At 26.1% G+C, this 20,077-nt stretch overlaps 5 protein-coding genes across 5 annotated transcripts; 2 read left to right on the top strand and 3 right to left on the bottom strand.

The window, feature by feature from the left end:
* Positions 1–75: 75 nt before the first annotated feature.
* Positions 76–1,484, top strand: OCT59_025216 (uncharacterized protein; the record flags this gene model as incomplete). The annotated part of the gene is made up of 2 exons (XM_025325596.2): positions 76–1,001; positions 1,073–1,484. 2 exons carry the CDS (start codon positions 76–78, stop codon positions 1,482–1,484), a joined length of 1,338 nt encoding a protein of 445 aa, XP_025180346.2.
* A 1,252-nt stretch (positions 1,485–2,736) lies between these two features.
* On the bottom strand, positions 2,737–3,093 carry OCT59_025215 (uncharacterized protein; the record flags this gene model as incomplete). Its single annotated transcript, XM_066136899.1, has 2 exons — positions 2,737–2,893; positions 2,960–3,093. The coding sequence occupies 2 exons, from the start codon at positions 3,091–3,093 to the stop codon at positions 2,737–2,739; spliced, it is 291 nt and encodes a 96-aa protein (XP_065991943.1).
* Positions 3,094–10,304: 7,211 nt separating this feature from the next.
* OCT59_025214 (uncharacterized protein) lies at positions 10,305–11,896 on the top strand (the record flags this gene model as incomplete). Its single annotated transcript, XM_066136888.1, has 4 exons — positions 10,305–10,672; positions 11,071–11,284; positions 11,361–11,442; positions 11,811–11,896. The coding sequence occupies 4 exons, from the start codon at positions 10,305–10,307 to the stop codon at positions 11,894–11,896; spliced, it is 750 nt and encodes a 249-aa protein (XP_065991942.1).
* A 4,651-nt stretch (positions 11,897–16,547) lies between these two features.
* On the bottom strand, positions 16,548–17,660 carry OCT59_025213 (uncharacterized protein; the record flags this gene model as incomplete). The annotated part of the gene is made up of 3 exons (XM_066136884.1): positions 16,548–16,586; positions 16,659–17,012; positions 17,130–17,660. The coding sequence occupies 3 exons, from the start codon at positions 17,658–17,660 to the stop codon at positions 16,548–16,550; spliced, it is 924 nt and encodes a 307-aa protein (XP_065991941.1).
* A 904-nt stretch (positions 17,661–18,564) lies between these two features.
* Positions 18,565–19,942, bottom strand: OCT59_025212 (uncharacterized protein; the record flags this gene model as incomplete). The annotated part of the gene is made up of 3 exons (XM_066136877.1): positions 18,565–18,896; positions 18,959–19,318; positions 19,393–19,942. The coding sequence occupies 3 exons, from the start codon at positions 19,940–19,942 to the stop codon at positions 18,565–18,567; spliced, it is 1,242 nt and encodes a 413-aa protein (XP_065991940.1).
* Positions 19,943–20,077: the final 135 nt, after the last annotated feature.

Below are 20,077 nucleotides of genomic sequence, written 5' to 3'. Positions count from 1 at the left end.
AATCTGCGTAAACTTTATAAATTCACAAAATTATTCTAAATTATAGCTTATTTTTACCGCAAATTTTTGTTCAAAATGACTGTTAATATTAAAGAAACTTATAATGTCAGGCCAACTCAACCAACACAACATTCACCAATAATTCTATCTAATCATGATTTAATACTTCCAATGATTTACATGTTTGCTCATCATTTTTACAAGAATGTTGATAACAAAAATGATTTTATGGATCCTAGTAAACTACGTGATTCATTGGGAGATATTTTATCTGATTATTATCCATTGGCTGGTCGTTTAAAAAAAGAAATTGATGGTAAATTAAGCATTGCATGTTGTGATCAAGGTATACCATTTATCATAGCCAAAAGCCCAGATATTACAATTCAACAACTTGAAGAAAAAAATTGGCAGCCTTCTTCAATTCCAGATCATCTTGTACCTGATTTACCTGTAACTCATGGATTAATATCACTTCCTTTGGATGTGCCATTACTTATGGTACAACATACCACATTAGCTGATGGATCTGTTGTTTTAGGAACGGTTATGCATCATACAATTGCAGATGGTATCTCATTATTTTGTTTTTTAGATAATTGGGGACGTAAGGCTCGTCAAGAACCAATCATTCCACCTGTACATGACCGTTCTTTACTAAAGGCTAGTGGTAACCCACCAACTCATGAGCATCCTGAATTCAAGCTGTTTAAACTTCCGACTGAGGCTTCTCAAGCGATGCCACCGATGCCACCGATGCCACCGATGATAACAAAATTATTTCATATTAATAGAGATAATTTAAAAAAATTATGCAATGTTTATTCTGGTGAACATAATTTGGTTTCAGCTAATGATGCACTTGTAGCTCACCTTTGGAGATTGGTAACTAGAGCACGTGGAATTCCTTTAGATGCAGAAGTTATTTGTGCATTTCCTTGTGATGGAAGAAGAAGACTCAAACCATTCTTTCCACCAAATTATTTTGGTAATTGTATCTTGTAAGTTAACTGATATGTCTTATCTTAAATCACTGATAAATTTTGATATTTATATTTCTGATATTTCCTAGAGGTGCGGTTCCAAAAATGCTTGTTTCTGAGTTGATAAATGGATCTCAACCAAATCTTGCACTTCAAATACGAAAAGCAATTGATAAAGTAAATGACTCAAAAATAAGATCTTCAATTGATTGGATTGAGCAACAACCAAATAAAAGTGAAATTAAATTAAATTGTAATTACTATTGTGGCAAAGATCTTGTCTTGACCAATTGGTCTAAATTTTCATTATATGATTTAGATTTTGGTTATGGAACTCCATTAAGATTTAGCTTGAGAAGAGGAAGAAATTTGGATGGAATAGTTGTCCTACTTGGAACTAAATATGATGATGGAATACAAGCTTGTACAAGCTTAATTATTGAACACATGCAAAAATTAGAGCAAGATCCTGAATTTAAAGAGTTCTTTCAAATTTCTTAAGTAGATTTTGTAGGTTTTCTTAAACAATACATGTGTCATGTAATTCTTAAATTTGTAAAAATTAAAGAGATTAAATTATTAAAAAATTATTGCTTTTGTGTTTTTTTACCAGTGAGACAAATAATTCCACTATGAGTTAATATTATGAACATTACAGTATTAGTTTTTGCACTAGTAAATAACATTGAGAGAGCACCCTTTAACTAATCATACTCATTTTTTGAAATTGCTGACTCAGAAGAACTTTTCCACGTATCTTAAATCATACTTAAGAATTTATTCCTGTAAATATTATAATATTAATAATCAAAAATTTTTTATATTTTATTAAAATGCTCTCATAATCTTTTATTTCCTCTAAATTAACCACTCCAATTGTTCAATCTTTAATTACAACTGCTCTATAAATTGTACATGATGGTATTTTACTAATCTTTTTACATTGGTATGAACTTTCTTCCAATCTAAATTATGAATTTTTTGAAAATAAACACCCCTATAAAAAAGAATTGTCCGGAAAATATCTACAAAATGTCCAGAAAATGTCCTGGTATATTTGAGCGTATCCAGGAAATAACCATTTTTCGTCCTAAAAAATAATCACATCATCTGTTCATAATTTTTTAAATGTCCAGAATACGTACAGAAAATTACTAATTGTCCAGAATATGTATAGAATTATTTTTTTTAAAAAAAATTAATAACCAAAATATGTATGGAATTTTTTTTAAAAAAAAATTAATAATTTTCTAATGCGGAAAATGTCCGGAATATGTATGGAATTTTTTTTTAAAAAAAAATTAATAATTTTCTAATGTGGAAAATGTCCGGAATATGTATGGAATTTTTTTAAAAAAAAAAATTAATAATTTTCTTCTAATACGGAAAATGTCCGGAATATGTATAGAATATTTTTTTAAAAAAATTGATTCGCTATGGATTGCATTCAAATATAAATCACGTACAATAGCCAAAATGTATTTAAATACCTTACACAAGTAATTATAAAATTGATAAATTAAATTAATTAAATTTGTACCAAAAGTTTGTAATCCCAACAAGCAAAATTGATTCCTTGCAGGTGAACAAGAATTATAAACTCATGTAATTCCATCATTGCACTGACGCCAAAGTTTCATGTAATCATCTTTCTTTTTTTGTGATACACAACAAATACGAGTAGTTTCTAAGTACATAAGTTTCTATTAATACAATTAAAAAAATGGTTATAATTGCCAATAAATGTTAATTGTTAATAATACTTACACGGTAAATATGTGTTGTCACGATCAATTCCACTTAAAGAAGCACAAAGCAAGGGATTTATTACATCTGAGAAATATGAATTTTCGTTCAATTTTTTGGTAAATTTATGATCTGAATAAGTATGGTTGTTCCATACTTCTTTACTAAAAATAATTAGCGTTAAATTAAATTAATCAAATTATAGTAAATTAATAAAAAAATTCACTTACAGCACTAGCAAAATATTATCAACAACTTGTTTCTGTTTAGAAGGAACCTCCTTCCATTTTGAATCATGCAAAAATTTCACAGGAACTGGTGAAAAATTAATACTATGAAAGAACTCATTTGAAGCATAATACATTTTGTATTTATTTCATCTCTAATTTCGGGAAGATAAAGCCTTTTGGCTCCTAATTGTAGTGCAATAATAAAATTAATTCATTCATTATGTACAGTGAAAGATCGCAAATGATAAGACAATACTAAAAAAAATATACAGATAATTGCTGCAGTGATATCTCATCTAAGGGTTTTATTAGATTCGAATTCTCATCAAGCACAAGGCTGGCTACAGGGTCCTTCCAACTAAGTTCCTCAATATTAATAAGAGATAATTTATCTAAAATAGCGTTGCATAATTCTACATCTTCGTCTGATTCAGGTGATTTCAATCAACAATCAATTACTTACGTTAAATTAAATAAATTAACAATGTTTTTATAGATAGCAATTGGACTTTCGTCATCACTACTGGAACTCTAAAAACATTTGAAATCTCATTATTATATAAATTTACAAAGTTAAACAACTGCAATAAATAGATAAATACCTTATAATGTTCAAAAGCACCGATTTCATTTAAGCTTTGTACAGAATCATATACTTGTTTTAACTTAAAATAACAATACTATTAATTTCTTTAAAATTTTATGAAATTTAATTTAAAGATCTATATCAACTAATTAATTATTCTCAATTGTAAATATTTATAACATTCTTTTAATAATTATTAAAATTCAAAATAAACTTTTTCAATGAAACTCTATTCAGACCTCAAATACACAAAAAATATTCAATGCTCGTCAAAGCTATCATCAAAATATCAATTATCAAGTTTTATTCAAAATACATTTTATCAATGATACTCTATTCAGACCTCAAATACAAAATTAATATACTATTTGGTCGTCAAAAGCCATCATTCAAATCATCATTGAATACAAACTAATCATGGTTACAATATATTTTCATGAAGTATAAACGCTTTATACACTTTACACTCGCGATCATGGTCTTTTATCTTTAATAAGGCCAGTCTACTGCTTTCTTTGCTTCATAAATTATAAAATCAAAACTTGGAAATTCTCCTTGAAGGGACTGAATGATGCGGAAAACAATTGTTGAAGGTGTAATTATATAAGTATTCGCAGAAATTCAATTACTTTCATAATATTAAAAAAACGTTTTTTATAAATTATAAAGTTACACAATCCTAAGTCACATGGTATAATTTTCACATCACACGTCAAATCGTTTAATTTTAAACGTGAAAATTAAAATTTGTTGTAAGAAATCAAAATTTGGTTGAAGAAATGACTAAAGCATTTGAAAATCTATCATTATATGGTGGCTATCATCTATAAACGACAAAAATATGGTGTCTTCAAACTTTTATAAATCATAAATTAGAGTGACATTTGATAAATGTGCTAGAAATAACAAAAATTAAATTTCAAAAAAATCGTACATAATAAATATTACTTTTTAATTTATCAAACTGTAAATTTTTAACCTATTTATAATATAATATAGCTGGATTTTAGCCATGAACATTTGCCTCACTACTTCTGCTATGACTGAAGTTTGAAATGAATAAGACAAACCCTGCACGAAGTACTAGCCAATTGGTTAATTATTAGTCGATCATAGACTTATTTAGTAATTGTATGACGTGATGGAAAGTATGAGTCACATGATACAGATTAAAGTTTAGTCCACAAACCTTTTTAACTGTTAGTTTCTTTTTTATTTAAATAATAAATCAATGAAGATTTATATAACATTTAAATTCCATTTATCTTACGAAGCGTAAACTTTACTAACGTGTACATTCATCTGCGTTTGGCAATACGACATATCAATAAATGGACCTACAGTGGTCGAAAAAAATCCTCGGAATTACAAAAAACGCAAAAATTAAGCAACCAGTGATCAGAATTGCTTCAAATTTTGCAGATTTATTACCAAATGTGTGAATATTATGCATACAAAATTTCAGCCATTTATCTTGTTGCCTTGTCTCACAATCGGTTTTTTAAGTTCAAAAAAAAATCATTAAAAATTTAAGCAATACGATAACTTGAAATGATTAACATTTTGCGTTCAGTTACTAAAAATCAGCTTATATACTTATAATAAAAAATTATAAATATAAAAAAATATATTTCTAATTAGTTTATTAAAAAAATTTGATTATAGTTTAATCAGTCAGTTTTCTGTAAAGTGAGATTAAAAATTGGCTCAAAAGCATTAAAGTCATTAAAATTAAAATAGTAAAATCATAGTACATTAAAATTATTTGTATTGATAATTTTTTTGTATATTTGAATAATATTAATCTATTATTAAATAGTTTTTACAATAATTTTTTTATAATTATTATAGTTTAACTTTGATTATGAATTTTAGTTCTTTCAATTGATTTTAAGGGTAGAAAACAGTTGCGATCAATTGTGGTGGATAAAATTTGATTCCAATTTTCTCAACAACTAACAAATAATAAAGGGCCAAATTTTTTTTGTTAAAATTATCATACCATAAACTATGATTTATAACTGTTCAATTTTTAATAAACTTCAATTTGAATATTATATCAGAATTTCAGATTTTTTGTAGGTTAAATTTTTGATGACTTATTTTTTTGAACTTAAAAAAACGATTGCGAGACAAAAAAGCAAGATAAACAGCTGAAATTTTGTATGCATAATATTCACATATTTGGTAATAAATCTGCAAAATTTGAAGCAATTCTGATCACTGGTTGCTCATTTTTTGCATTTTTTTGTAATTCCGAGGACTTTTTTCGACCACTGTAAATGTGCAATAAATACTAAAATCATTGCGAAAAGAGAAATATTTTTAATGTTTGTTATTGAATCATTAAAAATTTTTAATTGTGGAAAACTTTTTAAAAGCTATCTTAATAGAATCTTGTTTCATATCCACGATTTAAATTATCCTCCGATTTTTTCTTTCTACATAATGCAACAAACCTTCCCCTTAATACACACCATACACATGGTTTATTGTTCTTATTATTCTCTGATTCTTTTCCGTTTCTTTATTTTCTTCGTTAATTTCTAAAAAAAATTTCAATATCATTTTCTTTCATTATAAATAAACCAAAAATATTTACTTTCATATTTATTATACCATTCCCTCTTATCTATCCCTCGTTCTTTGTCCCCAATACATAAAATTAAAGAAAAATAAATATATCCTCTTAATGCGTATTCGTAAAAGGATTTTCAATCTATGTAAATTGAAAAATTTCAACTAAATAAACATAAATTATATATATACCAGCATTTCAGAAGATTAGGCTCTACCTAAGTAAAACTTTTTAAATCAGTATTTATATTTTTTTAGTATTGATAAATTGTCACAAGTACTAGTGTCCAAATGGTCGTGAACAAAATAATCATGTTTATAAAAAAGTAAATCTAATGTTTCCATAAAAGTGTTAGCTTTTAAAAGATGATGATTTCTACCAAATTTGTAGATTTATACGTCAGTGGCGACTGTAATAAAATATCATATTTATAAAAAAGTAAATTCTAATGTTTCCATAAAAGTGTTAGCTAAAAAATGATGATTTCTACCAAATATGTAGATTTATACGTCTAATAAAATAAAAAACTATCATGAATTTTTACAAGCATCTGAAAAGATATATTTAAAATTATCATCTATATTTCAATGTCTTATTGAATTGTCTGGTTTCTATATTTGTAAAATGTTTAATTTAGTTAATTAGTTTATTTAATTGATTCGTTTAATTCAACACCCTAATCCTCATTTTGATACTTATTATTTATATTTCAGTTAACGCTAATTATTGAGCGATTATTTGCATAATTCATTTGAGATTCAGGTGGTTTATATTTATTCACTGAATAACTTCTGATTAAATTTTTTTGAATTCTGTAAAGTTCGTTATAACTGTTTCAAATTATCAAAGCTATTAATCAAATTGCAGTTTTATGAAAGGGATTTATTTATTTTTGATGCAGTTAGTCAGATTATTAATGAATGACAATTCAATTAACATTTTCTGACTCGAATTAAATTTTTGTCTTGTCATTTAATTGAGTATCTAATTACATTTAAAGCTCAAAATTTAGTTGTCACAGAATTGCCTTAATTTATAAGTTACTTAAAATACACAATACTTATTATAGTTTACTCAAAATCTCAAATCAATTCAACCTAAAATGTATTATTTTAACTTGGAATATTTATTGTTTAATACGTTGTTGAATTACATTGTCGAAGTAAATGATTGTATATAAACTAGATATATTAATTCCGGTATGTAGAATTAGCAAACAATTTAATTCACCGTGATAATGGCGAAGAAACTCTACGACCAAAAACTAATTTAATTCCCGTAGTAATAAACTTACATTCTATTGATACACAGATACCGTGAAAATGAAAAAGAAGTATTTGTAATTATACTCCAGATGATCACTTCTGTATTATTTTTTACGTTTCATTTCAATATGTAGTTTTTTACTCTTTGACCAATGCTTCCCCCATGTTTCAATTTAACTCTTGATGCGATACTATTCTTATTGTTATACTTCAAAAGTTTACTAAATGTTTTTTTTTTTCATTTTTAAATACGACAATTTTGACTTCCCGTCCTATCAAAAAAATTAATTAGCTTTTGTACTTACAATAATGAATAAACATAAATTACATTTACATTTATTAGAGCGAACTATAGATTCCAATTTATTAATACATTCTTCTAAACTTCTAGAGTTTATACAATCTGTCACAATAATGTTGCCATAATTAATACAATTATTATAAATATTAAAATAAAGTAAATTCATTACCTTTAAATAATTTGTTGTATCTTCCATGCTTAAACTTTATATATTCAAAAATAGATCTAAAATCGATAATATCTTGATTTTTGCTTTGAAAACCTTTTATAATTCTTTTTGATAGCCCCAAACTTGACAGTTTAACTCTTCTCTTTTTATCAAGTAAAATATTGGAACTCTAAAATCAGAATAATTTAATAATAGAATAAAAGTGATTTGCAAATTATTATGAGAAATTGCCATATGATATTAATGCCAAAAATATCTTCTTTGTGCAAAATTAATAATAATCTCGCAATTTGAACAATTATATTAACAAAATCATCCATATAAATAGTTTGACATCTATTTCGAAAATAATCAATCATTTCTCCATTATCTGCAAATTCCAATACTAAGGAAAACGATTTATCTTTCCCTTAAAATTTAAATGTTAATATAATAAACTTTTCATTTTTTTAATTTTAATTTAACAAACCTTTTCTAGTAATTCCATAAATTTTGGAGATAGAGCAGTAATTCAACTGGTGATAAAGTTGAATCTAAATTAATGCTGAAAAATATTTTAAATTAATTTTCATATACAGTAAAACATATAATACCAACCTCACGCACTGGTAAAAAAATGGTCTATCCTACACATATTCTACACATATCTTACATATATCGGGTACTCAAAATGTAGAAAATCATACACAAATAATACACATATCATACACATATCGGGTACTTATATATATAGTATACCTATCAGGTACCTGATATATGTATGATATATATATTAGTACCTGATATGTGTATGATATGTGTATTATTTGTGTATGATTTTCTACATTTTAAGTACCCAATATGTGTAAGATATGTGTAGGATAAATCATTTTTTTACCAGTGACGAACAATCTCATTCATGCATTCATTATTATTGTAAAGTAGTGATTTTATCGCTACACGATAACTTTGTACTTCTAAGCATTGACCATCATAAATTTTATTAACATTTTTAAATTCTTCAAATTCGTATAATTTGAGAAATTTTTTATTAATTGAATCTTCAATCCACTGCATTTTAAATGAATTTTAATAGAATTCAACTGACAATGAATCATAAAGAATTGCAAGCATCGCCAACTATATTTATACCATGTAATGTTACACAAAATATTCTAACTTTACAAAGTTAGCGAAATTTACTATGGTCATCACTTTTACACGATCACCAAATGTTTCTAATTTGAAGTCAATAGAAGATTAGCTTCATAATTGCTTCTTAGTAGTTGATTAAGAGACGCGTCAATTCAGTAAGTGAAGTACTAATTAGACATTTTCTAAGTCTTTTGTCCTCATCATTATTGTCTTAAGGGTCCAGTATATTACATCATCATTTGTATATGACCATATGACGATCATTTTATATGATCACGTGACCATGAAATTGACGAGAAAACTCTTGGAAAAATAAAATATTTCCCAACCTACCATATGAATTTTATTAAATATACGTTCAAATAATAAATATAATGCATCCTATCTACATTTTAACCATTTATTAATATTTCTATATATTTTTATGGACAAAACTTAATGAAAATACCATTTGCTTGATTGATATTGTACATTAAAAATAAATAAATAATAACTCCACAAACGCCAAATATATAATTCAAGGTTATTAAATTAATTTATTTGCCTTTCCATTTCATTATAAAATTATAATAATCTAATTATTACTTCACAACACATGAAATATTTTGTATTTAGTTTAAAGGAACAAATACGCTTATTAAGATAATAAAAAAATAAAATGTTATTAGTAAAAATTTTTATTTGAATATGATGCTTACTAATTTTTTGATATAAATTATTTAACTAATTACTATATTATTAAGTCTCAAAGTTTCGCAAGTTTTAAGTTAATTTAAAGTTAGTCTAATTAGAGAATTCGCAACTTACCTTAGAGAATTCGCAACTACTGTTAACTTCATATAGTAGTTTTTCGTTGTAAACTATATTTATACTATACTTTTTTAAAGTTTATTTGAAAAACCAGACTCTCTAACAGATATTTTTAAGCAGGAGTTTGAAAAATATTAAAAAATTTTTTCTTGTAACGAAAGTAAGAAAAAGATGATCTCCAATTTTTTGCCATATAGGGGATAACGTAATATACTGGACCCTTAAATGTACCATCTTTTTCTAAGACATATGAAAGCTAATTTATATGGTTTTAAATAAACAAGTTTTTCTGTTTTCACAAGGAATGTTTGCAATTAAGGCAACTCAGTATGCATTTGCAATTCAGATTTCCACTGCGCCAATCCATATTTCAGACCATGCCACCATTATTTACAGTTTTGCAATCTGCTGAATGCGTATTTATTACTTAAAAGTATAAATATATCTTTAACAAATGATTGTACAAAGAATTTCTTTCTTTTTTTCTTTTGTTTAAGGAAAAATGTTCCCACTTGGTGTTTGTAATTTTAACAATAAATATTGTGGTTGTCAAACTTATAAAGAAGATGAGAATAATCCAGAGAAATGTTATTATTGCCATCATTATAATGCGTTTCATACCGGGTTTTCTCCTGCACCTCACAATACTTCAACGCCATTATTAGAAGCTTGTCAAAAAGATGGAGTTTCCTGTGAATGTCAAGCTTTTTTGGCTAATCCTAATAACGAATTGAAATGCAAATATTGTGATCATTTTACTGCATTTCACAAGAATACCTCACCAAGTATCGTTCCTGGCTCGATTAATATTGAAAGTAATTTGCCATCATACATATTAACATCAAGTATTAATAATTCCGAAGATTCTAGGTTAAGAGAAGAAGCCATTAAAAATAGACATATGCCGATTACTAAAAAGAGGAAAAGAAATCAGTCAAAATTTCAGAATCACAATTCACCTAGTATAGTTTATACATGTAGCTGAAACCTCTATGAAGCTGGACAGGGTTTCGGACTTTCAGTAATTTAATTATAATAAATTATTAAAAACTATCCAAAAATCCATCCGAAACTCCAAAGACTTTATATTATAGTTTCGGCTGGATGTAGAGATTAATTTTTATCATTTTTTAACTTAATTTTGATTTAAAGACGTGGCCAAAAATCACGTGAAAAGGTTTCGGTTACAAGTATAGTATAGTTGCTTCTAGAAGTCGACCTGCTAACGTTTCACTTTATCTTAATCACATATTATTGTTTACACAAAGAAGTTGGGAAAATAATTCAGCTCCAAGAGAAAATACTTCAGTTTGGGTTGAAATGAGGGATAATGGATTCATTATAGAAAATGTATTATTTAATGAAAATACTTCTGAAGCTATTAATGATTTAATTACCCGTTCTTTTCCTTCCGTTAATGAAGATAATTGGATTTTATTAAATGCTGGTTCTGCAAGTAAATTAAAAATTGCTACCTGTCAGGTAATTATATAAATTTTTACTAGCTTAAAATATATTTAAATATTTTTATAATTCGTAATTTGATGTTGTGATTTAGGAAAAATCTTTAAAGAATTTTAGAGAAAATATGTCAAAAAGCAACAAAAGATTATACCTTAGTAATCACAATTATAATAAGGGTTTAAAATTTGTGCGCACCTGCGCATATGCACATCCCCATGGATATATTATATATAAAAGTCAAAAATGACATTCTAAACCCTTCATGGCTCATTAAGTAAAGTTGTAGAATAGGCAAAAATACGCATAGTAAATAAATTATTAAGGCTCTATAATATGTACGTAAGAGTTGTGGCATGAATATTTAAAAAAATCGGGATTTTACTAAAGTCACGTGATAAATAATGATCGACAAATTTACTATATAAAAATTACCAAAAATGGAGGGGTGCGCACATGTGCGGGTGCGCACAAATTTTATTTCCTTATAATAATATTGCTTTTTGTTTGAATAACGTATTTAATAATTTACTTTTATCAATTTTAGCTCTGACTTCAGATAAATCTAGTGAAGCAGAAGCGGATAATAATCAAGATGAATATTCTGAAATTAAAAGCGAAAACACTGATTGATTCAGAATTTCTTGAAATATAATTTTCAAATTTAAAGGATTTATGATAGATATACTATATATCAGTGATAGCAAATGACTAGTTCATTTGCCCATTTTGAGATGACCTCTGAATGACCTTCGAATGACCTAGTCATTTAGATCATTTGTCATTTGAGTCATTTAAAATTAATGCTTTATAATTCAGGCCAAATTAATGATGCCGGCCAGAATTATGAACTTCTAATATCATGTGAAAATTTTATTCATGAAATAGTGAAATTGTATGAATAGTTCTGGCCAGAATTATGATGTAATTTTTAAATGACTAGGTCATTTGTCATTTAATGTTGAAATGATCCAAATGACACGTGACCAGTCATTTGAGTCATTTGAGGTCATTTGGGTCACTGGCCAACACTGCTATATATATAGAAAGTTAACATATCCAGTATCACTATTGATATAATTCTATTACTCTTATGAGATGGGAATTGTTTTAGCTTTATATCAATATAAAGAGAAAATGTTATATCTTTATCTCGAGCTTTTATATTTTGCTAATATATTATGCGATGCATCAAAAAAAAATAATAATAATAAATTATCGATTATGCAATGATTGTGATTAATAAGTTATGGTCTGTTTTTGATGTAAAAAATTATATATATAATCTGAAAATAAACCATACAGTCAGCTCTCGATATAACGAACTCGCAAAATAACGAATTTTTACTCTCACATAATATTTAACCATTCACAACTCTTGTTATAATGAAGAAACCAATTAAATTCTTCATAATTTCATGAGTTTTGCGCCGACAGTCCTGAACATCCATCCTTATAAAGCGTGACAAATTGTTTATTAGATAATAAATTGAAAATAATTGCACTAGTGATTCATACAATATATTTTTCTTTCAATAATTTTTGAAAAGTAGGACAAATAAATTAACTGACAATTTTTCTAAATTTACGAACGATTCAGTTGGATATGTTTAATGAGGCTATGCTACAACATTCATCATGACGTGTTCAACACATAACAATTTCAATTTTATTCTTATAAAAATTATACAAATTACATTTGATAATTATTAATTCCATATTTAAAACAAAGGTTAGTTTAAAGGAAAAAAATTGTTTTTACTGTCAATTTAAAATTTTCTTTATAACTATGGTGATATCTACATAGTTACACAATTCGTTTAATGTTACTGGAAATCTGGGATAGCCTATTAATCTTTTGTAAAGCCAATCAACTTCACATTCTTGAATGCTTTTTTGCCTAACGTTTTGTGATCAGTAATTTTCAAATCTTTTTTATCATTTATAATAATTATGGACCCATCAATGAGCGTGTTATCAATATATTTCATGTCTGAGTTTCTTCAGAATGAAAACTAGAAAAATGATTATTTATCAGAATCTTTTCAGAATTTTTTTTAAAAGGTATAAAGTATCGTATAATAATGATGACGGTTTGTTGAGTAGTCACCTATGTTCGATACAAATACAGAACTATGCGATAAACTGCTTGAATTAATATCAAATATTAAACAAGCCAAGTTTTAATGATGAATCAACGTTGATAGCATCTTTAAAATATCACAAATTCAGTTTATTATATATATGCATATTAATTTATTGTATTAATTATTTCTATGTATTATTAAAAACCAATATATTGCATGAAAACCCAATCACAAAATGAAATATCTACTAAAATATTCTAAATTTTCAATCAAATATAAAACAATCTCAATATTTTAATGAGCAAAAAAATTTTGATACACGATTTGACCTATTAACCGCTTTCTTAATATAATAATGAAAATGATTATACATTAAAAGTATTTAACTTTTTGTAATTAATCTAATGTAAAGCCAATCCACTTCACATTCTTGAATGCTTTTTTGCCCAACGTTTTGTGATCAGTAATTTTCAAATCTTTTTTATCATTTATAATAATTATGGACCCATCAATGAGCGTGTTATCAACATATTTCATGTCTGAGTTTCTTCAGAATGAAAACTAGAAAAATGATTATTTATCGGAATCTTTTCAGAATTTTTTTTAAAAGGTATAAAGTATCGTATAATAATGATGACGGTTTGTTGAGTAGTCACCTATGTTCGATACGAATACAGAACTATGCGATAAACCGCTTGAATTAATATCAAATATTAAACAAGCCAAGTTTTAATGATGAATCAACGTTGATAGCATCTTTAAAATATCACAAATTCAGTTTATTATATATATGCATATTAATTTATTGTATTAATTATTATTTCTATGTATTATTAAAAACCAATATATTGCATGAAAACCCAATCACAAAATGAAATAACTACTAAAATATTCTAAATTTTCAATCGAATATAAAACAATCTCAATATTTTAATGAGCAAAAAAATTTTGATACATGATTTAACCTATTAACCGCTTTCTTAATATAATAATAAAAATGATTATACATTAAAAGTATTTAACTTTTTGTAATTAATCTAATGTAAAGCCAATCCAATCCACATTTTTTAATGCAGTTTTTCCCAACGTTTTATGCTCTGTATCTTTCAAATCTCTTTCTTCGTTTATTATAACTTTACTAAAAATGGCCAATTTTTTGAAATATTTTTATAGACCTAGATACAATGGCTTTCAAAACAATTGTGCAATTATTTTGTAAAATTTTTAAAATATATCAAGATATATTTGAGGTATTTTTGAGATTAAAATATTAAAATAATATCAAAGTTAATTATATTATAATAATAAAATAATAACAAAAACATTAAAAAATTATTGTGATATTATTATGAGTTATTTTTATAGACCTAGATACAATATAATTACAAAATAATAACAAAAATATAATAAAACCATTTTGATGTATTAAATGTATTTTTGTAGTATTTCAAAATTATTACAAAATCATTTCAAAAAATTGGCCATTTTTAGTAAAGAATGACAGGCCCATTAACATTTGTGTTATCAACATAGCGAGCTAAACTTTACAGAAATCAATAAATTTCAAGTGACTAAGCCACGAATTTGCCACGATTTTATCACCTAGACGTGGTGATCAAAATCACAATAATTACGTTACTTCTTACTTAACGTAATCGCAACAGTTCGTATTGAATAATTAGGTAGAGTATACGTAAAGTAATCACAGTAAATCAAAGTTACGATTATGCTGCGAAGTTGCAGTTATTCTTATTAGAAGAATAGATAACGAATAGATAGGTTTACGTGACATAACTGCAAAATTTTAGGTAAAGACTACGCAATACTTTACTAAAAATGGCCAATTTTTTGAAATAATTTTATAATAATTTTAAAATACCACAAAAATACATTTAATACATCAAAATGTTTTTATTATATTTTTGTTATTATTTTGTAATTATATTGTATCTAGGTCTATAAAAATAACTCAAAATAATATCACAATAATTTTTTAATATTTTTGTTATTATTTTATTATTATAATATAATTAATTTTGATATTATTTTAATATTTTAATCTCAAAAATACCTCAAATATATCTTGATATATTTTAAAAATTTTACAAAATAATTGTATAATTGTTTTGAAAGCCATTGTATTTAGGTTTATAAAAATATTTCAAAAAATTGGCCATTTTTAGTAAAGTAGCGTTTTTTCAAAATTACGCTACGATATAGTAACAATTCATATACGTAATCATCACAATATGATAATACTTTACTAAAAATGGCCAATTTTTTGAAATATTTTTATAGACCTAAATACAATGGCTTTCAAAACAATTATGCAATTATTTTGTAAAATTTTTAAAATATATCAAGATATATTTGAGGTATTTTTGAGATTAAAATATTAAAATAATATCAAAATTAATTATATTATAATAATAAAATAATAACAAAAATATTAAAAAATTATTGTGATATTATTTTGAGTTATTTTTATAGACCTAGATACAATATAATTACAAAATAATAACAAAAATATAATAAAAACATTTTGATGTATTAAATGTATTTTTGTGGTATTTTAAAATTATTACAAAATCATTTCAAAAAATTGGCCATTTTTAGTAAAGTAAAATTATAATATTGTATTAAATGCATTATATTAAAGTACTTTATACAGCAGTAAAATAAAACTCATTTTTAATCCAACAACTTTCTTCATTTTCCTCTTGTTCATCTATCTCATTGCGTACAAAGTGAATCTTATTTGCTTGATCAATAACAGTTATCAAAAAAATTCTTCTCCACTGTTGATCGTTTGCAGAAAGAAGCCTAAAAAGTGGACATTTTAAAATAACGTGATTTTGATTAATTTCTTCAAACTAAGTTACAATGATAAAAGCATAATACTTATTATCATTTGCTTTATGTCGAAAAATTGATTGGATCCGTCATAGCAAATGATTCACTATATTCTTCATCTTGGATCGTTACCACATCACCAAGTTTTAGGCAAACCTTTTCTTTATTTCCAAAAGCATTTTCTGTAACATAGGACGCCATTTCATACCAAGTTATTGATGAATTGATTAATGCCGCGTGGAGACCAATTTCATTATATGATATAGATAATTCAGTTTTAAAATGACTATTTGATGGAAAAAACTTGACGAATTCTTTGATATTTTTCAAAGAAATTCTTTTCTTTAAGTGAATGTTATAAAAGTTGCCCATTGATAATTAAACTAAAAGGAAAAATTTTTTAAAGATTATATAACTAAACAATAATAGTAAAATTATATTTTACCCGTTAGTACCTCATCGATATAGTCTGTTTCATCAAATAGTCTATCTTTGGTAACAAACCAATTGTTGAATAACTTTTCACAGGCGCTTTTTTTTAATCCAGTGTATCCATCATGAGATCGTGAAAATCTTTTATCTATTCCATCATCTGTGAGATGCCGAATTGCAAAACTTGTATTATAACGTTTCAATAGATCCAAATCTACTTCTTTGCGATTGGTATTTGGTACCATTGATTTAAATATCTTGTGTACTGTTTCTTTTATTCCTACTTGAGTATTTCTTAATGTTGCGTATGTGCGAGCATGGAGGCAAAGATGAAAATTAATGTGAAGATTAGGTAGATTGACAAATTCTTCAAAAACCTATAATAATTTATTTGTTAGTAAATCATTAATAATAACATACTAGACAATGAAAACTGTTCAAACCATTATTTGTTGCACAAATAGAGCATTCTGATTGGTTTATGCAATGATTACCTTTGTCAAAATAGCCATTTCAGCTTCAAGACATCGCTTTAATTCATCATATTTTTCTTCTGTATAATCCCTTTCAAAAACTAATTTCATCATTTTTGCTACATAAACCCAACATTTTATGATAGCTTTAGGCACATAATCTCTTCGTTGGGCACCTATTCGTTGCTGTATAATTTTCAATTCATTGCTTTTTAAATGTAAAGGCTTCAAAAAGCGATGAAGAATAAATGGCATAATCATCGCTAAACGCAGATAATCAGACATCATGAAACTTTCATGATGACTGATTAGATTAGGTAAACGACACCATACAGAAGGTTTCTCAAAATTCTTCCACGTTTCCAGAAAAGCTGTCACTCCTTCTTGTGATAACAAACTTACTGTAATCTTTACAAGTCTCCCAATTTTACCAGCAGTTGCATGGTAAATATTCTGAGGAGTTTGAAGGTGTTTTTTACGTTTTAATTCATCCAAAATACTTTGCTTGATTCGTAATCTATATTCAGAGCTCATCTGCTTCTTCCTAGACATTGTAAATTCATTGTTAATTTGAACAGATTCCAAATCTGTTATTTGTTTGTATCAAGACAGCAAAGCTACTTTACTAAAAATGGCCAATTTTTTGAAATGATTTTGTAATAATTTTAAAATACTACAAAAATACATTTAATACATCAAAATGTTTTTATTATATTTTTGCTATTATTTTGTAATTGTATTGTATCTAGGTCTATAAAAATAACTCAAAATAATATTACAATAATTTTTTAATGTTTTTGTTATTATTTTATTATTATAATATAATTAACTTTGATATTATTTTAATATTTTAATCTCAAAAATACCTTAAATATATCTTGATATATTTTAAAAATTTTACAAAATAATTGCACAATTGTTTTGAAAGCCATTGTATCTAGGTCTATAAAAATATTTCAAAAAATTGGCCATTTTTAGTAAAGTAAATCTTGATTACGATCAGTATATAAATCCTTGTTGATAGAACACGTACGACATCCTTTATTCGCTCCGTGTCTTAAGGTTCTAAAGGAGTATAAACTGGAATTGTACTCCTGCTAAATCATTGCCTTGCGGCAAATCAGCAGTCACTACTCCTAAACCCGCAATAACCCATGCTTCCTGTCCTTGCACACTCATTACTTTACCCTTTTCAAATTCCTTAAGTTCTTTAACAAATGGGAGTATAAATTCGTCAAAGCTGCCACCAAATGGCACAAAACTGATTACAAAATGATTCTTAACCAATTTACGAAGGTTAGCAGGCATATTCCCAAATTGAATATATACACCACCTAATGAATGGTATACGTTACGATATGTACCAAAATCGTCATAATACATATCCAAAAATAATTTGTATACGGGTAAGGAGGAAGTTGGGGTGTAAGTAGGATATATTTATATCTCTAATTCGTCAGTGGTTTTTATATTTGTAAATAATTTCTTTTACATTAAGTTCACCAGGTGTAAGAGATTGGTTCAAATATGGTAATTTAACTGTTGCCTTTCTAAGAACTGATGAAGGATTAATGGTTATAAAATTTTCATCAAGCATCCATATTTCACCAGAATTTGCTCTTTGCTGTCTGCTAATTCCCTTAAAGATACCAGGTAATTCTTCGTAAAAAACAAGCTGTTGGATTTTGAGTATTATTTTATTTTCTTCATCGCGTTGTATTGATCTAAGAAATCCTAACTTCTGAATACTTGACTGATAATATATAAAACTTCCAGTACGATATTTCACTAATAAATAGTTAATTAAATATGATAATGATTAATTTTGTTAATGATTTTATCTATCATACCTTGCAAAATGATAATATCTTCTTGTCCAAAAAGTGGAGATTCTGCCCATAGAGATCCATGCCAAAATTCCGACTTTTTACCGATGTCAATTCCTGGTCCAAAATACATATGTTTCATAATTGCTGGATTATTTAAAACGTACCATATGATATCGCTTATTGACAGATGGTATGCTAATTTGCAAGCTTTAGAAGTTGATGGTGATTTCTTTGAAGAGATTGATACTGGCCTTGCAAATATTATTGAGAGTGGTAATCGTTGCTTCCACTGCCGAAATCGTCGTATATTTGTTACCACTTCCTCTCTTTTAAACCGTGGATCATTAATAATACTTACAAGATCATCATATGCATTAGTTGCTAATAAATAAATAAATAACTAATAAGACTTTATATAAGTTTCATTATTATTAAATATATATATATATACTTACATATATTATGCTTTTGTATCCAACAAAATAATAAAGCTTCAGTTGCATTATTAAAATAAGGTAAAAAATCAGAAAATTCATGCGGAAGGATTGAAGGATCCAAAGCTTCGTCAACAATTTGTTTATCATTCTCATTCTGTTTAATATTAGCTTGTTCTTCTGTATCATCATAGGTGTTTTCTCTATGTTCGTAATCGCCAATATATTCATCATCTGTGTTATTATAATTTTCATCGTCTTCTGTTGTATTATCATAACCACTATCAGTGCTATCATAACTACCTTCATCGCTTTCTGTCATATTATCATAATAGTCTCCTGTGTTATCTAGGTTTACTTCATTATCATCATCTTGTTCAATAATTTCGTTTGAAGTGTTACTTTTATGAGTGATATAACTTTGTGGTGGTAAAATATTTATTATAGTATTATTGCGAGATAAATCATTAGTAAAATTTTCATTTCTATTCTGTAAAGGAATATGTGAATATCTATGGCGAAGTCTCAAAGGATTGTTTAATTGGTATGTATTGCACTTTCTTTTAGACATATTAAAGAATTTAAACTTGAGAATGAGACATAAAAATTAAGGACTTTAGATGTGTGAAAAATAAGTGCAAGTTCTTAAATTTGTAAAAAAAAAATGAGATTTTATATTAAAAGTATTAAACTTTATTAAACTTTA

Source organism: Rhizophagus irregularis, chromosome 5, assembly GCF_026210795.1.
Source record: "Rhizophagus irregularis chromosome 5, complete sequence".
In the NCBI taxonomy this organism is placed as follows: Eukaryota; Fungi; Glomeromycota; class Glomeromycetes; order Glomerales; family Glomeraceae; genus Rhizophagus; species Rhizophagus irregularis.
This window is presented reverse-complemented; position numbering and strand designations above follow the sequence as displayed.